The following is a 22,640-nucleotide window of genomic DNA, read 5'->3' on the forward strand; positions in this document are numbered from 1 at the left end:
TGGGCCATGATTTGATATTATTGCAATTCTTTACAATTTATGATACTTATTTACCAAAATAAAATTGAAATCATAATATTACATAAATAAATATCACGATACTTGTCACCGCTGTATCGATATATCGGGCCAAAGTAATAGCGCAGTACAAAAAAAATTATTATTATTTATTTTTTCTCTATTCTCTCCTCTTTTCTTCCTGCCACCTAGTATACACACACACACACACACACACACACACACACACACACGTGTCAGAAACTATACTAAACTCAGGGCATGTGCCATGACGCCCCGTACTCTCCCTACTGGAGAATTGGCTTTCTGTGCTTTAGTTAATGTAATGTCGTTAATGTATTAGGCCAGTGCTAGTGTTAGGAGGTAGGGTGTAAAAGAGTAGTCTGTATTATCAGCCCTCAGAAAAAGGCTTAACTAGAGATCTCTTACAGACACATCTTACTCTACATCCCCCTTGAGTCATATTCAAACTATGACCGCAGAGAACCACTTCAGCATCTGATAAGATACTCTTTTTGAAAAGAAGCACAACCTGTGCCTGATCTGAGATGAACAGTGGATCTACCTGCTCTAAGATATAAATTACTTAAAAACTTTGCATTCAATATCCTTCCCTTGTCTCATTTACTGACATGACTGTCTCTCTCTCCCTCCCTCCTCTGGATGCAGCTGTGCCGTACCCCCCCACGACGCGCCTGTCCATGAAGGAGCTGTACGAGGATGGCAAGCCCAAAGTGGAGCTACTGAAGAGCCACCTGGTGAAGGAGGGCCGTCTGGAGGAGGAGGCCGCACTGCGCATCATCGAGGATGGCGCCGCCATCCTGCGGCAGGAGAAGTGCATGCTGGAGGTGGAGGCACCCATCACCGGTACGGCATATATTGTATAAACATATTGTATCGTCATGATTGTTCTTTGCTGTCACTTGTGAGTACCCGGTTTATGCTTATGCCCATCCCTATTCTCCAATCACATCAACTGCAGCAGTCATGTTCACTAGTTGCATTCAACATATTACACTAATGTCTTCTGGCCATCCTAAGCATGATCCATTAATGTTCTGGCCATGTGGTATGATACCCCCCCCCCCCCGTTCCACAGCCTGTCCATCTCTGCACAGCCATACACTGTCCTCAGACAGCTGCATAAACCCCATGACGAGCACTATGACACCATTCTCCCAATTAGACACAATACCAGCAAACGCAGCAAAGCAAAAAACATTTGGATGGCCAAGGGCTTGCTTCTAATTGCTTGCTAATAATATTACCATCAGAAGACTTTCTGAGCTGAAGAGGAAAGGCTCGATGACCAGGGAATAGACCATCATGGTCGTTCTCATTGGACCACGTTTGCTCAGGCAGCGACGGTAACAGTGGTTCCCCCACCCCCCAAGGAACCTCGTCGTCCTTGGCTCTGCCACACGTGCTAGAGGGGATTTAAGTCCTCTGTGAAGTCCACAGGAAACCCCCCTGCTCTCCACTGAGACCTTTGCATGTACTAACAGGTGCAGGGGTAAAAATGGCTCCGTTTGCCCAGCTCCCCCAGTGAGCTAGTAATGGCCACCCCCCACCCCACCCCCTGCTATCAGATGGGCAGAAGCTGTCGAGGCTACGGCCTCTCTCTGGCAGCAGGCGCCCCCACCCACCAGGGAAGCCGCCGCCAGGGTCGAGGGGGCGGCCCTTCGGCTCTCCTTACAGATGGTGAAATGCACCTGCGTAGCCTCTCCATGGAAACATGGGAGCATTATTCACGCTTCGTGTGCTCTGTGTTCTCCAGCCCACGTCAGCGCGACCCCCACCGCCTCTGGAGAATGACAAACATCAGGCTTTTGTTTCCCCTCGTGGGAAGCGGTGTTCATAATTAGTAGCAAGCGTTTGGCCACTTTGCTCCTGTGACACAGATAGATGGAGGGCCTCCAGCATCCTCAGGCAGAGTGTAATTAAAAATGTTTGCTTACCACACTTTTGACCTCAAGATGGTTTAAGAGCTCTCTCCACCACTGCTTTACAGCACCCAGTTGGCTGTTCCTCCTCTATTTGTTTTTTTGTTGTTGTTTTTTGATTCTATCATTTGTTTTTTTTTTACTTACAAGCTGATTATAAAAGCACCAGGTTCAGGAATTTATCTTTTTAGCAAATGCATCCGCTTCCTGGGGATTTAGTCATAGCCTGCTCTGACAAGCTGGTATCTCCGTCACCAGTGATAAGTCAACATTGATCAACAGATTATGACATCTTGTCAACAGCCCTAATTGTCTCATGCTTTTAAAGCCCTTGTGCACATCAGCGAACTCAAAATGTCAAGCCGTCACGTAGACCATCCCTGTTTGCTAATATCCGTGCGGTTTGTTTTTGTGCATGTGTGCAGTGTGCGGAGATGTTCACGGCCAGTTCTTTGACCTGATGAAGCTGTTTGAGGTTGGGGGCTCCCCCAACAACACGCGCTATCTCTTCTTAGGGGACTATGTGGACCGAGGCTACTTCAGTATTGAGGTGAGTATCTCAGCACACACACACACACACACACACACACAGACAGACAGACACACACAAACAACATTTTCCCCCATCTGTTTTCAGGCCTCCGCGCTGCTCACTGTATTAATAGTAACGCCTTCTAATGCCACACTGGGTGCAGTTACTCGGCTGCATTTCCTCTTTTTATCTTGCGCATGTTTCCTGTCATTAGCGTTTGATAACGGAGGGAAAGAAATGTTGCAGAAAGGGGCCACTAGATGAGTAGAATGTGTGCTTGAAAAGCCATCTCTGGGTTCCCTCAGTGTTGATCAGATGGGCACGAGAGGGTGAGGAGCAGGGAGGCGATGCCATGTGACAGGACCTGCTGGCTACGCACTTGTTGTCTGACTAAATGTCATGTCACCTCAATTTCCCCGCCACATTAAGTTGAGGCCTCCACCAAGAGGGGGTGACGTGGGGGGGGGGGGGGGGGGGGGGGTGTTTGAGGCAGGAAACCACAGATGCTGTGCAGTCTCACTGGGTTGGGGGGGGGGGGGGGGGGGGGGGGGGGGGAGGAATGACACGGCCTAATACCTGTCTCATGTCTGGACCAACTGACATCTTGACACATGGTTCTTCTGCTTTCGCTTTTGAAGCAGGCGTGAACGTTGCTGTCTGCACCCTTCTCTGGATGTTTGTTTAGATTGTTAGGATTGTTCAGTTTGTTGGATACCCAAATAGTCAACCCAGTTGTAATATGGACATGGTGACATTGTATTGTTATTGTTACAATGAATACTTTGTAATGTTTCAAAAAGTTTCTCATCATGCCAAACCCTGTGGCTGCACAGTCAAAGTGAACCATAAAAAGGCTTGTTCACGCACCTCAACAGTTCCTGGTTCGAAGAGGAAACTCACAAGTGTGGGCTAGTTCCGCATGCATTAAGCTGGTATTTTACCTGTATTTGACCCTTTCCAGGCTGAACAGATTGTGCATGTTCCTGCAACGAAAAGGGTTGTGCAAGAAATTCTGGATTGGTGAGATTTTTTTGAGAATTTGCCCTTCAGGTCCTGAAACCTGAGCTCGCCCTGATTTGTGGTTGTCACCGTTTGAATAATTGACCATTTTGTGTTTCTGCTAAAATACCCAGTCCCGTGTCATCTGTTCACACCTTTTATTGCAGCAAGAGCCTTTTAGGGTGTTTTCACACCTAGAGTTGGTTTGTTCTGGTCTGAATCAGCTGCTGAGTTTATAAAAGCGGAGCATTTTCCCCCTTGGATCGGTTTCTTTTCACATAGAAATAAATAAAACCAGAATGCACCACTACAAACCACATGAGAATTGGTTCTCTGCTTTTTGGTCAGATATGTCTGGGGTGGGAGTGGGAAAGTAAATGCAGTGAGAAAGGTCCTGTGTTCTGGACGAGTGCATATTTCTTTGAGAAATAACTTGGAGCAACGGCAGAGTTGGCATTTGTTCATAGCCATGGTAATTATCTGGGCGATATACTAGGCCAAACTATACCGGCAGAATGCTGTATGCACTTTGAGGAAACGTATTGAAAATACTATACTGCCTCACACTTTCTTGGTTCATTCTGCGACGAGCTGCTAGGTTCCAGAATGCAAAGCATACGTGGCTACAGGAGCCGTCTACACCTGGTAGTTGGGTCAGGTCAAGGTTGGATCACGTTCCTACTACAAACGAACCGCTCCAGAGTTTGTTTGGGACTGGGCCGAGACCACGTCCTTTGGAGGGACTCTGTGCGGTTGCTTTGTTCACACCCACCCAAACGAATCACACCAAGGGGGAAAACGAACAAACTTGTTCAAACGCATTCAGTGTGCGGATCCTCCCTCTTTGTGTAGACGAAAGGTCGATCCGGAGAGATTTCTAGCAATCTAGTGTCCGTATAAACTACGTCTTAACCAGACTAAAAGGCGCTGGTGTGAAAACACCCCCAATTTTTTTTTCTCCTTTTCATGCCCATGCGTCTAGCCCAAACCTTGGAGATGCTTCCCAGGTTGAGTTTGTTCACTCTGATCATCCCCTGTGGTTTCTCTCAAAAGTCTCTCCTGTGGTGTTATCTCAGGATTGCCTTCCAGGTGTTTGCTTTAGAAGAAAAACATCTCTGTGTCATGTTCTTGCTTGGTATGAGGTTTCTTGTCACCACCTTGTCGCGGTTTGTTTTTGTTTGTTGATTAGCCCTAGCCAGTCTCATGAAAGGCACATAAAGGCTGGGCGGTTTTATTATCGCCTCCAGGGAAATGGCCGTGTCATGCTTCGCAGAGCAAACCCATTATTCCGAAGTGAATAGCTTCATTATTTGAAGAAGTGCCAAAGGGCCATACGCCTGGTCATACCACTTTTCATAACGTTATGCGCGTGAACTATCAAAACAGTGAAGCATATTTGCCATCTTTTTAGTATCTTTCAGTCAGGTTGGACACCTCTGCTTCAGTAACTTTAGGAAACTTTAGTAATTTCTTGGAATTTCTCACCAGTTGCCCTGTAACACAGTAATCTCTTGTAATGCACACTTAGTTGCCGGGGCGACCAAGAAGCCCTGCGCTAGTCTAGCAGCACCGAAGTGCTCCGGTGTTCTAAAAGAAGACTGCACTTCTCTCGGCCTCCCAACACCATCATTCACAAACGGCACCATGTGTCGCTGGTTTTATTTTCTGACTGCACTGCTTGTAAATCCCATTGAGATGTTTATTGCTGCCGTCTCCCGGGAAAGCTTCCCCCCCCAGTCTCGGAGCAGTTAGCGGCGTTCTGTGAAATGAATGAGGCGCGTCCTGATGAACGGGTCGCCTCCAGGCCGAGGGGATTCTACTTCGCTTCCCTTCTGTGTCCTTATAAAAGTCACCGATGACTGGTCCCAGAGCAGTCTCTTGTCGAGGGATCTTTTAATGTCCTGTATGTTTCCGTACATTCAGGAGGTACAGGGACAAAGCCGTGTTCTTGGGTTTTTCCTGTCCTGTTCCGTCCCATGGGTGTGCTGAGCGCTTTGGACTGAATGGGGGTGCGTGCGTGCGGCTGTCTTGAAAAGGGCATTGGCCACCTCTGTTCCCACTGCGCCGTGGTCGCCACCACCTGCAGGCAAAGTTCAGGCACCTAGGCTGAAATGTCACAGTTGAAAGAGGCCGCGCGTGTCGACAGGGGGGATGTAGATGGCCTCTCAGTAGGACGTGGCGCTCACGTGGCGCCCTCTGAGAGCGACTGAGAGTGTGGTCTGACCACAACAAAGGCCTCGTGCCTCCAGAGCCTGTGAGCCTTCCAGTACATCACAGACGCACCCCCCTACGTGCAGAATTCTGGACTTCAGTCAGGGCTCACCCGGTCCTATTGCTCTCTAGCTCTCTTGTTTTCAATGCTGGGCCAGCAACCTGATCCCCCCCCCACCCCCCGTTCTTCCCCTCGGGTTTTAACAAAATACTTCAGGGCTATAATCTGCAGTCAGGTTGTATTGTTTATTGTAGTAGGTAATTAAATGACCAGGTACACATCCATCTGAGCTTTTCCATCAGGAATCCTGTTGAGCAAATCCCTCCCCCACAGGGTTGGGACGCTGTGGGTCCGTGTGTAGTTTTGAATGGCTTCTGTTCTCCTAATGGCTGTACTTTATAAAATGTCACCTCTTGATTTATAGCTCTGTAATGATCAGGGGTGGAGGAAGTCAAAATCTATTTGGTTACCAATTGTGACTGAAACAATTCTTAAATCATCAGATTTAAAACGTATCTGCACAAAAAAATTGGTATTTGCGGACACTTTCAAGCCTGAGTTGAATATATCTATCAATCTATCTTACTTTTGGTCGCTGGTAAGGTTCTGTAAGGTTTGTAGTGATGAATTTCCCCAGCCCCGATAAGACTCACAAAAGTCTTTTGAGCTTTAAGTAGCTGTCTGCACTTGAGTTTCCTGTGTCAACCATTGGTGTCCTGTTTGAAAGTCAAATAATTCACGTAGGTTAGTAGTAGGAACATTTCAGTTGCTCTGACTCCACAGAATGATGGCGTAGCATTTGGTTGAGCGCTGCAAGTCTTGGCACACTTAAGCCCCCACATTTTGAACAAGAGCTGCTCACCATGTCTGTGTCCAAGTACGTTTGAGCCAAAAGTTGCAGTTACAATTGGATGTCGTGCATGATCAGATCACCATTTCGTCCATAGATACCACATATCTACTGCGATGTGCAGCTGCCGCCATGAAAAGCTTTGGCATTTGTGCCCTTCAAAAAGGCATGCCTGCGTGTCAGAGTGGAGAGTAGGACCCAGTGATGTAGTACGTAGGTCCTGCCCTTGGTCTGAAATTGATTATTGACTACCGAACACTCATTGTGGACCAGAGCTATAAGGTACTCTTGACTTATAAGCATACAGAATTCACTCAATTCTCATGTCAATGTGTTTAAATAGGCTGTAGTGACCCATTTCTGTGACATTAGATCATGTTGCATCAACTTGTAGTACTTGCTTTTATTTTGGCCACTTGGGGACACATTTAAGTTGCACTTGAGGGTATCTGGCTTGACCAAGACCTAGTGAGGCCCCACCAACTGACAAACAGGAAATGGTGAAGGCTTCCTCCAAGCTCAAACACGCAATCAGGTGAGAAGAGGGACCAAAACGTGGGCATTAGGTTGAGCAATTGTCTGCTGCAAAGCCGCAACCATAGCAGAGGAGATTGACTGATTGGCCTACATGTCAGTGTGTGTGTGTGGTGCTGCGCTACTGAATCCTCCCCTCTCCTCTGGTCTCTGTGAGTCTCTCAGCCTCAGCCACTCTTCATTTTTAACCCATCCCTTTTTAACCCATCCCTTTGACGGTGATTTGGCACAGCGAGTTGTTACCAGGTTGCCTTTATAGATCCTGTCCACTCGTTTTCTTTCTGTGTAGCAGTGCCCCATCTTGTGCGCTAAGGTTTTGTGTGTGTGTTTTAAAGGCGGTATATAGCCGACTGTATATGTTGATAAAATAGCCATGCTGCGTTTCTGCTTGACGTGTGCGTGTTATCTGCATCAGTTAATTTGAACTGACATTTAGAGTCGTCCTGTGAGCCGGTCTTGGGGTTGTCAGGGCTTAGAAGCGTCTCAAAATAGAAGAGGAGGGAATGGAGGGGCACTCCTCTTTCACCAGGCTTGCTAAAGGAGTGCGAGGAACGACAGATGCAGTTACCGACTCTGGTGGCAGCGCGGCCTGTGGGCTGCGTAGAGCCCTGCTGGAGAGCCACTGGGCCACCGCCAACTGAATGCTCATCAGTTCTCTTTCGGAGACGCAAGCTAACTGCGGTGGCAGAAACTGTCACGTTTCAGGGCGGTTTTCTCGCAGCCTCTCTTACCAGTGGCTGAATTTAGCAGCTCAGTCTTTCAACCACTAAGTGTGAAATGGTTACCATGTCAAACGACACACCTGCCTTGTTTACATTTTAGGAATGTCTGTTCATCCCAAATAAAATCAAGGAAATTTTAAGCAACGTTTGCTCTCTCTCTCCTCTCTCTCTCTCTCTCTCTCTCTCTCTCTCTCTCTCTCTCTCTCTCTCTCTCTCTCTCTCTCTCTCTCTCTCTCTCTCTGTGTGTCCTTGTTACAGTGTGTGCTCTTTCTGTGGTGCCTGAAGATCAACCATCCCAACACTCTCTTCCTCCTCAGAGGCAATCACGAGTGCCGGCATCTCACCGAGTACTTCACCTTCAAACAGGAGTGTAAGTTCTGCAGACACGGGATTGAAACGCACCTCTGCACCTGCTCATCCCCAGACATTTCAACCTTTTCTATACCATGTTATTAAACCAGCATATTATTATGAAGATCACTTTTTTTTCATGTTGATGTGGTACAGTGCACAGAGTTTGAATGCCCACAGCGACATTGTGAAGGTTTCAGTTCCCACCGAGAGATAATGGCTTATAGAAAGCCGGCAGCGGCTCAAAGTGTTTGCCGAATGACTCAACGCTGAAGTAAGTCGGCGCTCCACAGGTAGAGCCGAGGCCATGTCTGATGGGTCGAACTAGATTGAGCCCCGGTGGAACTCGGCGAGCATTGCCTAGCTACCGGCCGGGGGAAACCATAGCAACGGCGTGCATTTTTCACTCGCACTATAGAAAATGAGAGCGGTGGCGGCCGTGTCCTTGAGCGAACAGCTGAGTGGGCGAATGCCAGCAGCGCCTCTCAGCTCGAGCCGTCTGACCGCGCTTTTCGCAAGCCCTGCACACCACGGTCTGCATCTTGTTGGCAGAGGTGTAGCAGTGATGCATTCCGCTTGTCCCAAAGCAATGGAATCCTGTCGAGTAGATCACAGCAGATCTGTTTGTTTTCCCCTGGGTGGCAAGCAACCAATAAGATCACCAGGCCTCCCTTGTCTCACAATCTTCTGAATGTGAAAGTCTTTGGAAGCTATTTAGAACAGCCCATCCCTGTTAGAGAATGTGCTTCCTAACTGACACTGTGTGTGTGTGTGTGTGTGTGTGTGTGTGTGTGTGTGTGTGTGTGTCTGTCTGTCTGTTTTGTATATATGTGTGTGTGTGTGTGTGTGTGTGTGCTCTGTTTATTGCACAAGGCTTCGGAGAGCTTGTTGTTCCCGGCGTAAAGAGCTAATGATGGACCTGTTGGCGATGAGGTGATGAGGAGTTCCAGCTGAGCGCAGTTGGTAGTAGCGCCGCTGTGTGTGTCCCCTCTAGGCTTCTGTCGGCCGTTTGGCGTCACAGCCGGTCACAGCCATGATTGTTTAAACGGCCCGAGAGCCCCACTCTGTCCTTCACTTCCTGCCCAGATAGACTCCGTACATTTCTGAGATGTGTAACTAGACATGCTCTAGACCGGCCATGCATTGTGAGTCTGCTCCTCTGAACTATTTCCAGTTCCGGCTGTTGGTTTATATGCATAAAATAACTATTTGTAAGCATATATGGTCAAAGTTGATTGGGAAATGCGAGTGGAAATCTAGACTTGCAGTGCATACTTGGTATTGTCTGGGCTTTAAGTGAAGTGATGCCCTCCCCTTTGTGTACAGAGTGAGCTGTGGCTGCCGTCAAACTGCACTGACATCAGAGAGGTAATATAGCCCATGTGATGTGTCCTGCTTCAACTGGTTCTAGCCATAGCTGACTGAATGAGAAACCCCCCACCCGTGTACTGGACAGTAGGCCTTGCCTGTTAGCGCGTGTGTGTCTGGTAACCATGTAGAGTGTGAGTCCTGTGAGCAGGTAGGTGTACCCCCTCCCCCCACCCCCTCCCTGCCTAGTTTTAGAGGGGCTGGCGTGAGAAGGCCTCATCAGGCCTTCTCATGGCCCAGCGTCTCTGCAGCACATTGGGCAGATGTTGCCATGTCCTCCGTCCTCAACTGACTCCAGCAGTCTCGCTCTCCGAGCAGCTGACGGACGAGTGTGAACTCTTTTCCACCCCCCTTCTGTGTGCCGTTCCCCTTTCCCCCTCTCAGGTAAGATTAAGTACTCGGAGCGCGTGTATGACGCCTGCATGGACGCTTTCGACTGCCTGCCACTGGCTGCGCTGCTCAACCAGCAGTTCCTGTGCGTGCACGGAGGCCTCTCTCCGGAGATCACCTGCCTGGACGACGTCCGGAAGGTAAGGCACCAGGGTCCCACCAACCTGGGTACCAAACTTTGTCCTTGTCATTTGTCATGTCACTTTTTGACCTGAGTTCTTGTGACTTCATGCACCTAAGTGTATTTTAAACGAATTAATGAGTTGCTTAATTTGTCCCAAATATCCCTTTTTATGAGTTCTGAATTATCCAGCCCCTATTTTCAAATGGGGAGTATTGGTCGAAGTTAAGAGTCACTTAGCAATGGAGAAAAATGCTCTCCCGATACATAGGCAGTGTATACCTGCTTCTCCAACGCCTTTTCTTTTGTTTCCCTCTACAGTTGGACCGGTTCAAAGAACCCCCAGCCTTCGGGCCCATGTGTGACCTGCTGTGGTCAGACCCTGGCGAGGACTATGGCAGCGAGAAAACTGCCGAGCACTTTAGTCACAACAGCGTCCGTGGCTGTTCTTACTTCTACAGGTAGAGACACTACTACCGTTTACCCTGTGCGTGCCATGCTCTGTTTGCCAGGGGGGTTTTGGCTAAAAGGGATCAATTGGTGTTGGTGTGTTAGTCTCTGCACAGTCCTTAAAGCACTTCTCTCTCTCTCTCCTCCTCTCCTTGGTCTCAGTTACCCTGCAGTGTGTGACTTCTTGATGAATAACAACCTGTTGTCCATAATAAGAGCTCATGAAGCCCAGGACGCCGGGTGAGTCTGGAGCCTCTGTGCCGCCGTGGTGTCTGATCACTTTTATTGAATTCACGTGGGCTTGTTTCACTTGATTGATGAGTTTTTATTTCTCTTGTCCACCTCCTCAGGTACCGAATGTACAGAAAAAGCCAGACGACAGGCTTCCCTTCATTAATCACAATCTTCTCCGCACCAAACTACTTAGATGTGTACAACAACAAAGGTGAGGGGCAGAAAAGGGTGGATGATTGCACTTTGAATTAATTTGAGACGGGCGTCAATAAGACGCGTTTATACATCTCAAGATCAGATCTTTACGTATGTCTGCGTTCTGCGATACCCGTCGTCTCATGGTACCCTCTCTCTCTCCATCTCACGCCATCATTTGGTTAAAATCTCCGTCCCCAGCTGCTGTTTTGAAATACGAGAACAACGTCATGAACATCCGACAGTTCAACTGCTCCCCGCATCCATACTGGCTGCCCAACTTCATGGACGTGTTCACGTGGTCACTGCCCTTCGTGGGAGAGAAAGGTGAGCTCAGTAGACGGGTCCCCTTGCTCTGTTCTGCTGTACTCTGTGACCCCCCCCCCCCACCCCCCTCCATCTTTGGTCTGCTCCTGTTTTCTCCCTTCCTCTTCCATACTCTTTCTGATGCCCTGCTCTGGTGTGGTGTGTGTCTGCAGTGACCGAGATGCTGGTGAACGTGCTGAACATCTGCTCCGACGACGAGCTCATGTCGGAGGGAGACGACACCTGTGAAGGTAGGAGCCAGTCCGATTACAACAGAACCAGCTCCACTCAAGTCCACTTCACTCCATACTACACACACACACACCACACACACACCACACACACACCACACAATACCTCCTAGCTCCCCCAACCTCATACCTGCCCATCGGGGGCAGTTTATTACTACATGTGTGCAGCCCCCCTTCCTCCTTGCCCTTCACAGACGTAACCAAAAGGTTTGGTCAAAGTCCTCCACAGCAGGCATCTTGGCAACGCCTCCAGGCAGCTATTTCGGGCAAACAAGATCAGGTTCCTATATAAATGAATTGGGCGATATCTATAACTCCTCATAGGAAGGTCAAACAGACATTAGAAGGACATCACATGAACTTGTGTTTAAAATCTGAGAAACGGTGTTAACATTTTTCCCAACCGCTCAAATAAGGCCGAAACTTTGTTCTTCGTGTTGACATGCTCACTACGCACGCACCCAATTTCATGGCGCCGCTTCATTACCGAGCTGTTTTCGCTCCAGTGACTCACTAGCGCCTTATGGGGTACGAAGCGGTATTATATGAAGGGCCGGAGCGGCTTTCCATGTGTTGCAAGCTAACGTTAAGTAGATATCTGAGCGACGGTGCATAGCCATTTTAGACATAACATCAAAACCACAACAGACAACAAACACAACCACCACACAACATGTCAGTTAATGTTGTCCATTAGTAATAAGCCTAAAGCATAATTTGTGTGTGTTAATTGTGCTTTAACCTTTATCCTGTGTACGCAGTTCAGTTGCTATTTGCACATGATTATGGCTATGGCCTGCGTGTGCGGTGGCATAGACCAGGTGTTTTCTTTATTTTCTGCAAACATAATAAACACATGCACTAGCAGATGGTCAGAATAAAGTCATAAAAATGTTGATTTCATATGATTCACTGACTTCAAATTTGTGGATCATTAATTTAATTTCCCACCAAACATATAGTTTAGCCTAAACTACGACTTAATAAGGACTTCTTTGGTCTAAAAACGTTCTGTGTCAGTGTACAAACACATTTTCCTTGGGAGCCTATAGACTATCAGGGACAAAGTTGTGTAGGTAAAAAGAACACCCACCGTTCCACTGATTCTCCTCAACCCTCCCATCAGCATTATAGGCAAGCTCTGCCCCTGGGCAAAGCAGTTTTCTGTTGCTATTTCTAGTTCTGTTGCTATTTCTAGTTAATTTTCGAATGTTTTAAACTGGAAGTGTTTACATATAGCACCTTTTTAAATGAAGACATATATATATATATATATATATATATATGGCCATTTAAAGGTTTATGTATCAGTGTTTTGGATTTGATAACACATCAGATATTTTGCCTTGTTCTGCTGACTGACTAATGTAGGGCATGTAGTTTACTACTTCGACCTCTTTCCAGCATCACATTTTAGTCATGTGAAGTCAGTCTGCCGCAGGCTCCTTTAGACTCGGTGCCTGGATAGAGACTTGTGCCCGTCACTGCAACACAAGCGAGGGAGGGAGGCAGCTCAGTAACAGGAGGCACAGGGGACTCTTTGAAGCCTCCCAAATCCCTCTCTGTGTGCTCCTGATCTGCCTGCGCTACTGCAGGTGGTCCTCATCACACTCTCTGGCTGCTGCTCTGAGCTTCCATCCCCTCACCCAGCGGACCTCCTCCTCCTCCTCCTCCTCCTGCTCCTCCTGCTCCTAGTGCTGCAGCTCACAGGAGCCAGATCAGGGCCCCTCCCCCCACCACGCGGCGCCATCTTCAGACGCTGTCAGGCAGGAATTGAGTGTCCCATTTGCAGCCGGTCGCTGAGGATGTGGTAGCTGTCCCTCTTTCTCTCTCGGCGCGGTGCATAAATTTAACTTGGCCTGACACAGATCCGCTGGTATGCCTGCCGGGGCCCCAGAACTTCCCCCAGAGATCCGCCTGAGCGCGGCTGGCTGTCCGTCTCTCGCTCGCTCGCTCCCCCCCCCCCCCCCCCTTAGCCCCAGCCCCATACACCACCCAGATGCTGCCATCGATTAGCGTGTGGCGCTACGCGCTCATTGGATGATTGACGAGTGACTTCATTGAGCTCTCCTTGATGTGAGCGTAGCGGCCCGCTGGGACCAGCAGTAACGGCGCTCAAATGCAATTACAGGAGTCCCATTCAGAGAGACAATAAAAGTGATGTGTTAACATCCACCGTGCATTGGAAATGAACCTTGCTGTCAGAGAGGCAAGGGCTCTGTCACCCCAGCTTAGCGCAAGGATTTCCTCCTGTTGGAAATGGTTGATTTGATGACATCCTCTCTTCCCTCCTGTGTGTGTGTGTGTGTGTGTGTGTGTGTGTGTGTGTGTGTGTGTGTGTGTGTGTGTGTGTGTGTGTAGGTGGAACCCCAGCTGTGCGTAAAGAGGTGATCAGAAATAAGATCCGCGCCATTGGCAAGATGGCCCGCGTTTTCTCTGTGCTCAGGTGAGCCAAAATTACCACTTCCCCCCCCTCTACCCCCATCTCAAAATTTACAACTCAAATATTTGAAGTAGGGGTTCAACAAGAGGCTAATGTGTGCTAAACATATCGTATGATTTTATTGCTTTAGGCTGTGTTGATACTGCTGATTTAGGAATAACTCTGTATGTGTGTGTGTGTTTCCAGAGAGGAGAATGAGAGTGTGTTAACGCTGAAGGGACTTACCCCAACTGGCACATTGCCAGTGGGTGTTCTTGCTGGAGGCCGCCAGACCCTAGAGAACGGTAAGTGTACACACCCCACCTTCCTTCACCTGCATTCTCCCTCTCCCATGCTCTCATCCTGCCTATGAGAACCTTCTTGCCTCTCTCCCCTAGATCTCCCTCTTCTGCCACCCCCTCCGCTCCTCCTAGCTGTCCGCTTTGCTCTCCCCCTCTCCATCTCTTTGCTCTCCCCTCTCCATCTCTTTGCTCTCCCCCTCTCCATCTCTTTGCTCTCCCCCTCTCCATCTCTTTGCTCTCCCCCTCTCCATCTCTTTGCTTTCTTGTCATCATCCCTTTTCAGTTCCCACCCAAACCAGCACAAAATCCCCACATATAGAGTAGACAGGAACAAATTGACACGCATTACATTTAATCATACTACTACTTCTAACCAGTTGTGAAACACATGTCCTGGAAGAGATGTGTTAGACATGCAAGAGACTTAACACATCACGGAGAGATACGTTTGTAAAACCGGATCAACTACAGCAGACCAGACTTAGACTTAGACTTTCTCACCTTTACACGGTGACTATGGCTTGCTCGTTTTTCAATAGCGGTGACGTTGGGTTGGGCGCTGCTTGGGTTTTCCAGCCTGATATTTGGAGGGTCAAGTCCGTGCCCAGCCAGGTGACGTGACTACGGTGGCTCTTGAGGACTGTGACGCGGCGTGACCCAGTTTTGACTCTGTCAGCATGCCATGCTTCTCTCCCCTGGCCTTGGAGGAGCTCGCCAGCCCTCCGCATCCTGCCGCACGACCACTAACCCTTCTCTCACTAACCACGCCAGGCTAGCCCCGTTTTACAGAAACTTTAGAGATTAGTGAAGTTCTATTCAAGGTTTCTCCTGTTAACAGGGAGGTTTGTTTTTTCCTCGCCTCTGTCACCTTTTGTGCTTCCTCCAGGGGAGTTCAGACCCGGGGCTCTGTAAAGTGCCTTGAGACAGTTTGGTTTGGGCGCTAGCGATATATAAATACAATTGAATGAAGAGAAATAAATGTAATCATTTGGCTTAAAACCCAATTCTGAAGATGTATAAGCACTCCTGTTGGTAAAAATCTGTAGCCTTAAATATCAGGACTTAGAGCACTTCCATGAAGGGCACTCACTAGACCCATGCCATTTCAGTGTTGTAATCAGATCCTGCAGTCAGTGTCATGGGTGCTTATGAGGCCCAGGCAATTAGAGGCCATTTGCCATGTCCTTGGTGTCTGGTTACTTTATTCACCAGCTTAATCAGGTTTCTGAAGGCTCCAAATTGGCATTTCTACTGAAATGTACTCGATTAGCAGATGCTTTTATCTAAAGCCGTCTCCAGAGAGGTTTGCCCTACAGGAAGCTTCTCTCCATGCACAGAGCGACATGGCCACTGATAGACGCGTAACTGACAACTGAGACGACGCTGAAATGCTAAGTGCACCTGTGGTTTTCCCAGAACTCATCAGCTCATATTGTTCATGCTAGCGCTGCTAATGATGCTTCTCCAAAGACCCAGCCTAAAGACCCAGCCTAAAGAGCCAGCCTAAAGAGCCAGCCTAAAGAGCCAGCCTGCAGCACATAGCTCCTCTCCTCCCCTCCCCATGCCATCTCACAGTTTAACCCTATAGGATGCATATTCAGTGAATGTCCCATTTTGTGCAAAAATGTATTTGTGGGTTAACTTATCATCAGCCCGATCACACCCAACACTTTGATTTTTATTTCATGAATTAGTTTATTAATTAAATTAGTAATGTTTTTGATGTTTATGTATTGTGCAGTGAAATGGTTCAAATATTTTTTCCCCTGTGGTACTTGCAGGAGGATGTAAGATTAAGAAGCAGTTAAGATGTAACCAGACCTACAGAAGTTTCTAACATGTGTTATTTATTTTCCATAAAATGCAGAAGGGTACATTTTCTTGCATGAGTTCCCCTCGAGTAAAGCCATTGTTGTCTAGTGAACTAACCCTCTGGGTATGTGTGAATGTTCAGGGGGAGGCCAGTCATGACAGGGTGGGGGGTGGGGTGTCTCTGGGGAGGGGATGTGTTCTGGATGTGGGGTGGGTGGGGTGTCTCTTGGGAGGGGATGTGTTCTGGATGTGGGGTGGGTGGGGTGTCTCTGGGAAGGGGATGTGTTCTGGATGTGGGGTGGGTGGGGTGTCTCTGGGAAGGGGATGTGTTCTGGATGTGGGGTGGGTGGGGTGTCTCTGGGGAGGGGATGTTCTGGATGTGGGGTGGGTGGGGTGTCTCTGGGGAGGGGATGTGTTCTGGATGTGGGGTGGGTGGGGTGTCTCTGGGGAGGGGATGTGTTCTGGATGTGGGGTGGGTGGGGTGTCTCTGGGGAGGGGATGTGTTCTGGATGGACGTTGATTGCATTGATAACTTGACTCACTCTCTTTCCGTCGGTTTTGGGCATGGCACTACTACTCACGCTTACACAGCCACCGTAGAAGCTGAGGAGGCACGAGGTACGCAACAGTTCTCTTTCCATCTCACTGTCTCGTGTGTGTCTGTCTGTGTGTGTGTCTGTCTGTGTGTGTGTGTCTGTGTGTGTGTGTTTGTCTGTCTGTTTGTGTGTGTGCGTTTGTGAACCTCCTCCTTTACCCCCTGTGTTCTATGAATTGTATTGTCCTCTGTGTAACATAATCCCTTTAATACACAATGTGTAAACATTTTTTTGGTCTTACATTGGTGACCTAACTGGAAGATATAAAGCAGTTAGAAATTTTATTTGTAAAAGTTGGAATTGTTAAAGCAATTCACATTGAAACAAGAAATGTCACTATCCTGAGTTGAGCAATGACTAGCCTAGTCTTACTTTGAGGACTATTTATACGAGTTGTACTGAATTTGTACTGAACAGACACATCTGAGCTAGCTGTTGATGGGACCTTTAAAAAGTAAAATCCTAAAAATGCTTAAGGCCGACCTCAAAACAATTGCTTTTAATCAATCTGGAAGAATATGTCCTTCAGCAGCTTACAGAAAGTTGTGATTAGTTGCAGCTGATGCTGCAAGTTATGTAAGGGCCCAAGTATGAACTATCAGTGTTGGGGATGGACAAAAATTGCAAACAAGAAGTTGCAGTCAGATCAGGGGGTTTCACATCATCTTTTAATGAGATAAATTGACCTTGCAACAGAGAATTCTGTATTCTTGTGTGCTCCATCTCTCTCTCAATTGTATTTTGACTTTATCTGATAGCTGTGGTCTTCAGATTCAACATGATAACTGGATGTGAAGCTATATCACACTTGCACACCATTTTTTGTGTGCCTGAATGTGATCAAATTACGAGCAGAAATTCCTATTTGTTTTCATGCCATAGTGTCAATCAAATAGCTCTCACAATGTCTCACTCCCTGATTCAAGGTCATTATGTTTTGTAGATAACATGTCTGTCATGAACTAACTAACTGATGAACTAACTTTGTTTATTTGTTTTCTTATTTTGTGATATGCACCCATGCTTCCTACCTAGTAAGTCCATACTGGATTTCTACATTTCATAGTAAACCTTAAATTGTTTTTGTGTTTTTTTTTTTTTATCTTCTACTTGTTCAGTCTTTGTGTTGTTTGGTGGCCTAAATGTAGTTGTCATGCCTGGTCAAGTCAGAGTTTTTTTTTTTTTACCACAAGACTGTGTCTGTTGGATATTTTGAGCACACTGTAGAGTTGTAATGACTGCCAAATACAGCTGTTTAGAAGTGTGGGTGGGTGTGTGTGTGTGTGTGTGTGGGGGGGGGTCCCACCACAAGGCCATGTTTGTCCACCGGGCTCACGTTCTCTCTTTCTCTTTCTCCCACTCACAGCCATCCAAGGCTTTAACCCTCAGCAAAAGATCCAGAGCTTTGAGGAGGCCCGTGGCTTGGACCGGATAAATGAGAGAATGCCGCCACGCAAGGATGGCAAGGAGCCGGACGGCACTGCCAACTCCATCAACGCCGCCAACTCCCCTGACAAAAACGGCACCAACGCACAAGCATAGTGCCCACTCATCCCAACCTGCTCTGCTCCCCCACCCCCTTGTTCAATCTCCTCCTCCCCATCTCTCTCCCCTCCTTCACTCCCTTGGGTGGATTTAGCGCCCCCTGCAGGCAAACTGCCATAGTACAGATTTGGGGGGAGGGGGGAATTGCACAACACCATGACCAGACGAAAAGAAAATTATGGTTTTATTTATTTATTGATTGATATAATAAAAAGGATGATTAATAATACTGATATGTAATAATTAAGGATAAACATAAATAAATAAATACATTGTATTCTCAAAATGTATATAAATGCAGTATATAGATATAGACATACAGACATATTACAAAAAAAAAAAGAAAAATCAGGTTCGGTCAAGGTCAGCACAGCCTGAATCATCAACAAACACTCCATTTTGTAACTTACTTTCAGTTGATGCAATCTGCAGTTATTTCCTCTTTTTACCAGCCCCCAAACTAGTTGAGCAGAGTTTCTCCTGTGCTGTCTGTGTGCTTGGCAGGGAAGCGTGGGCACAGTGCACCTCTAGTACCTACATGTCTGTGGCGGTCTGAGTGCGGGCGGCCACTGTGGCTTGAAAAAAAGGAAGAGAAAAAAAAGTCTCCATTTGCACGTTACATTTAACCAGAAGAGAAAAAAAAGATAATGCCAATACTAGCTGAAGGGGAGCAGACTGAAGCATCAGTTGACACGTATATTTCATGTATTTGTATATTTTTAAGCGTTCCCTCACTCGGATGTGATGTTTCTATTTTCTTTTTCTGTCATCATTTTTGTTTTGTTTTTGTTATTTTTTACTTTGAGTCTGAAATGACAACTAAGTCCCCAGTTAGGTACCGATGAGCAAACTAACTCCGCTTTTAGTCAATAATTAGTGTAAGCTTTTTATATATACATATAATGGGAATGGTGTTTGGTCAACCACCACAGCTGTTATAACGCAAGTCAGACTGGCCGGCTCTGTGTGTTTAGAGATGCATTTTATTGTGGTACTCTGGCGAGTTGCAGCCAGAGACTGTGGATCCTGGCACCTTCATAGAGATTGTGTGGAGGAAATGAGTGCTATTGGCACAGAAAACTCACAGGGGGGAAATCATTTGCCTTCATTTGCCTGTTACTTTTTTTCTGCTCTTTTTGTGTTCGACCCCCTGTACAGCACACCAAACTAGCAGGCTGGTTGAGGTTATTAGGATTCAGCAGAATATTTCCCTCTGTCTGCAAGGCAGCCCTAATACTGTTTATCACAAACCTAACAGCTGTTCCACCACTTCACCACTCTCTGGGCTGAAGGTCACCTTGAGAGCCCCCCCCCCCCCCCCCCCCCCCCCCCCCCCCGATCATGTAATTGTACTGTAGAGGTCGTGTGCACCCACCTTCAGAAGTGGTGCGTGTGTGGTGTTCAGGGGACCTCACCGAAGCCTGACCCCTTCAAACAGTCTGTCTGCAACCCCAGCAGTGCACAGCCATGGCATCCTCAGTACTCCGAGTCTAATAAGGTCCCTCTGCCCATCGCAACACTGACATCCATTTTTGTAGTTGTTCTGTTGTGACTCATGGGACCCATGCTAAAGAGGGATGCAGTACCACCCAACGGGCTCTTGGGGCCCCCAGCGCAGAACTTTGTTAGGAATGTTCTCATCCAAAGAAAAAAAAAATCAGTGTTTTCATTTGTACTATAATGTAAAGTCTGTACCATCAATAGAGGAGCTATATTTTAAAAAAGAAGTCCGTGCTCTTGGAGGCAGGGCACTTAAATGAGTCCTGTAGATTTGTGTAATCATGAGTAAGATAATGCATTTTCAGCTCTTGAATTCATATTGTACTTTTTATTTTTTTTGTGTTTTAAAGAAAAAAAAAACTAAATATATAGACAAATATATTCTAAATGCGCTGCCTAGAGGCTTGTTTCCATTCATGTCTGCAGTCAGGTACCAAAAGTTCACCTGGATCATGACCCCCTTCCTTTTGTTTATGTTTTCGTTTTCTACTTCTGAATGTTACGTTCCTGGCTGGTCGTGTCGTCTCTGTTTCTCTGTGAAGAGGCTCTGCAGACTCCAAAGTTTTTTTTTTTCTTTTTTTTTTTCTTCTATTTTCTTTCTTTTTTTGTTTGTTTGTTTTTTCCTCCATGCTTAATTTAAAATAATTCTGCTGTGGTGTGAAAGATAGCTAGCGGATGGTGGGGTAGGGGTAGGGGAGGGAGCTACTGGGTCAGGGCTTTTGTGTTTGGATGTGTAAAGGGCAACACAGAGGCTTCTGGGAAAGCAAGTACTGTGGGGTGATGCTTTATTTCTGACTTCTGTTACGATTTTGAACACATATCTTGCAGAATGTACAGAAATTGTTTATTAAGATTTTCTTAATAGCTGAAAAAATGGAAAGAACTTTTTGTCAAGTACTTGTTTTGCGAGGCCTCTATAAATCTGAATTTCTGTAGATGTATCACTCCATTAAAAAAAAAAACTTTAAAGAAGTACAAAAAGTCAAACCTCTTTCTATCATCATGTGTCTTCTGTTCCCTCAATCTGTTTAAAAACGGTATTTTTAAAGGTTTCTATAGTTTCTCAATATAGTTTATCAGGGTTTAATAAGGCATTTGTCTTGTCACTGCATCTGTAGTGTGTCACAGCGGTTGAGTTTTCAGTGCACCAGTGAAGTGGAATGGGTGGTCCTTAGAAATGTTATTGATATAATCCATGATATAATTTCTCTATTTGGAAAAGTAAAGGTCTTCAGAGGAAGACCTGTTGCCTTGATGGGGTGTATTTTTATTTTACAGGTTTTTGTTTTTTTACCATTTATTATTTAATAATTACAGTGTATATACATACATTTCAGACATAAACTCTAGCTCAAATGAAAGTTTTGTTCACAAAGAATAATACAACATGACATTTGAACACACAACCTGAATTTCACAGCTCTTACAACTGAGAAAAGTTCCTCAAGTTCCACTCTTAAAACAGAAGTCCTTGGGGATAATGCTACTTCACTGGCACTTGTTGCTGAGCAACAAGAGCGTTTTCTGACCTGTATTTCCACATGGGCTGAAAAAAGGTCTCCTGCAGTCCCTGACACGACTCCAGTCAAGAGGTGCATTTGACCAGTATATGGGGAGAGTATGGGAAGATAAGCCGTTTTTTCCCTGAAGTCTATAGCCAAGGGAATATGAGTTGTGAAACCTGATTGTTTGCCACGTCTAGGGTAAAGAAATGGACATGGCATTCCACTCTAAAAGAGGAAAGTTCTATTCAAAATGGCAAAACAAGAGTGTGTACATCATCCAAAAGGAAGGTAAACGAAAACCAGGGGTACAAGCACATGTCTATGGAGCTTATCTGTTTTTCTTGTGTTATTATGTGGCATGACACTTATGCTACATCTACAGTCAGTTCTTCATTGTTAGGATGTAACACTTATTTAAACACCAAATATTTGACCTAACTTCATGTTATTATCAGGGGTTAAGATTAACCCAAGGCTCTGGCTCATTTTGCCCCCCAGCCACCATTTTGGAAAAAGTCTAGTTCTAGCAACCCAGAGATATACTTTTGCCAATTCATCAACATTTTTTTTTTTTTTTACTGAAATAAATGATTCTTGATGTGAGACTGATTATACCTGATGTTAAAAAATTGACCGGCAAAAACACGTCTGCTCATGCACATGGTCCTTTCCTCCACAACAAGATGAAAATGGAGAACGCAAATTATATTTAGCGTCATATGACAAAAATTGTGTATGGTTGTCCAGATACAGGTGGAGGGTCATGTTTCCCACTGGCTCATCTTACCCCACTCTCCCCTGAACCACACAACTCTGGCCATAGACATCCTGTGGTCCTCCATTTTGTGCTCAGGGGAAAAAAAGGTGTCTCCATTTTTTTTAGATGACTAATGTTAACACCTCACAAAGCAAGTCTGAACTTGCTATACGACAATTCAACGTGACGTCACAACAACAAATAACTTACTTCCGGGTGGCTAACGTCGCCCCTGCCCATAGTAAACCTTAACAAACCAACAGGATTTTCCATGTAATTTAACCAGGCTACAAACACGTTTATTCATAATTGTGAATATGATAACAACACGTTTTATGAGTATGATCTTGTGAACTGAAAAAAGAGACGTTCCCGATGTCGTTGCTGTTGATATTTGTTAGCGAGTAACGGTCATATTGTAATGGTTTATTGTATCAAACTCGTAGTGACTGAGATCGCTACAATATCCAACTTAACGATGAACAATTTTCAGGACTGTTTGTAGCTTTCCAGCTATCTGTCTGGACACAATAATGTTTCCATACAGATATTAATAAAGTACATATCTATCTATCTTATTGACAGTATTGAAAACTTTGTCATTGTATTGTAGATGAGCAGTTTTGAGGGTTTGTGCTCTCTTAGCAGATGTGGTTGGACTGGAGTTAGCTAACTCAGGTCCCAGGTGTTGTGATTGGGCAAAATCAGTGTGATCAGCAGGGTTT

General features: G+C 46.3%; 1 protein-coding gene across 3 annotated transcripts in view; it reads left to right on the plus strand.

The window, feature by feature from the left end:
* The window catches only part of ppp3ccb (protein phosphatase 3, catalytic subunit, gamma isozyme, b), a 28,387-nt gene extending 7,747 nt beyond the window's left edge, over nt 1-20,640 (plus strand). Inside the window, exons 2-14 of one of the 3 annotated variants that reach the window (XM_012815706.3) lie at nt 688-885; nt 2,387-2,511; nt 8,069-8,180; nt 9,914-10,059; nt 10,362-10,501; nt 10,653-10,730; nt 10,841-10,935; nt 11,121-11,246; nt 11,399-11,476; nt 13,838-13,922; nt 14,106-14,203; nt 16,604-16,630; nt 17,975-20,640. In XM_012815706.3, coding sequence (XP_012671160.1) covers nt 688-885; nt 2,387-2,511; nt 8,069-8,180; nt 9,914-10,059; nt 10,362-10,501; nt 10,653-10,730; nt 10,841-10,935; nt 11,121-11,246; nt 11,399-11,476; nt 13,838-13,922; nt 14,106-14,203; nt 16,604-16,630; nt 17,975-18,150 — 1,484 coding nt within the window. In that variant the 3' untranslated portion in view covers nt 18,151-20,640. The remainder of the gene's footprint in view (nt 1-687; nt 886-2,386; nt 2,512-8,068; nt 8,181-9,913; nt 10,060-10,361; nt 10,502-10,652; nt 10,731-10,840; nt 10,936-11,120; nt 11,247-11,398; nt 11,477-13,837; nt 13,923-14,105; nt 14,204-16,603; nt 16,631-17,974) is intronic. The other 2 variants (XM_031578403.2, XM_012815720.3) reach the window with 2 other exon arrangements.
* The last annotated feature ends 2,000 nt before the right edge of the window (nt 20,641-22,640 follow it).

The sequence above is a fragment of the Clupea harengus genome, chromosome 12 (genome assembly GCF_900700415.2).
Source record: "Clupea harengus chromosome 12, Ch_v2.0.2, whole genome shotgun sequence".
In the NCBI taxonomy this organism is placed as follows: Eukaryota; Metazoa; Chordata; class Actinopteri; order Clupeiformes; family Clupeidae; genus Clupea; species Clupea harengus.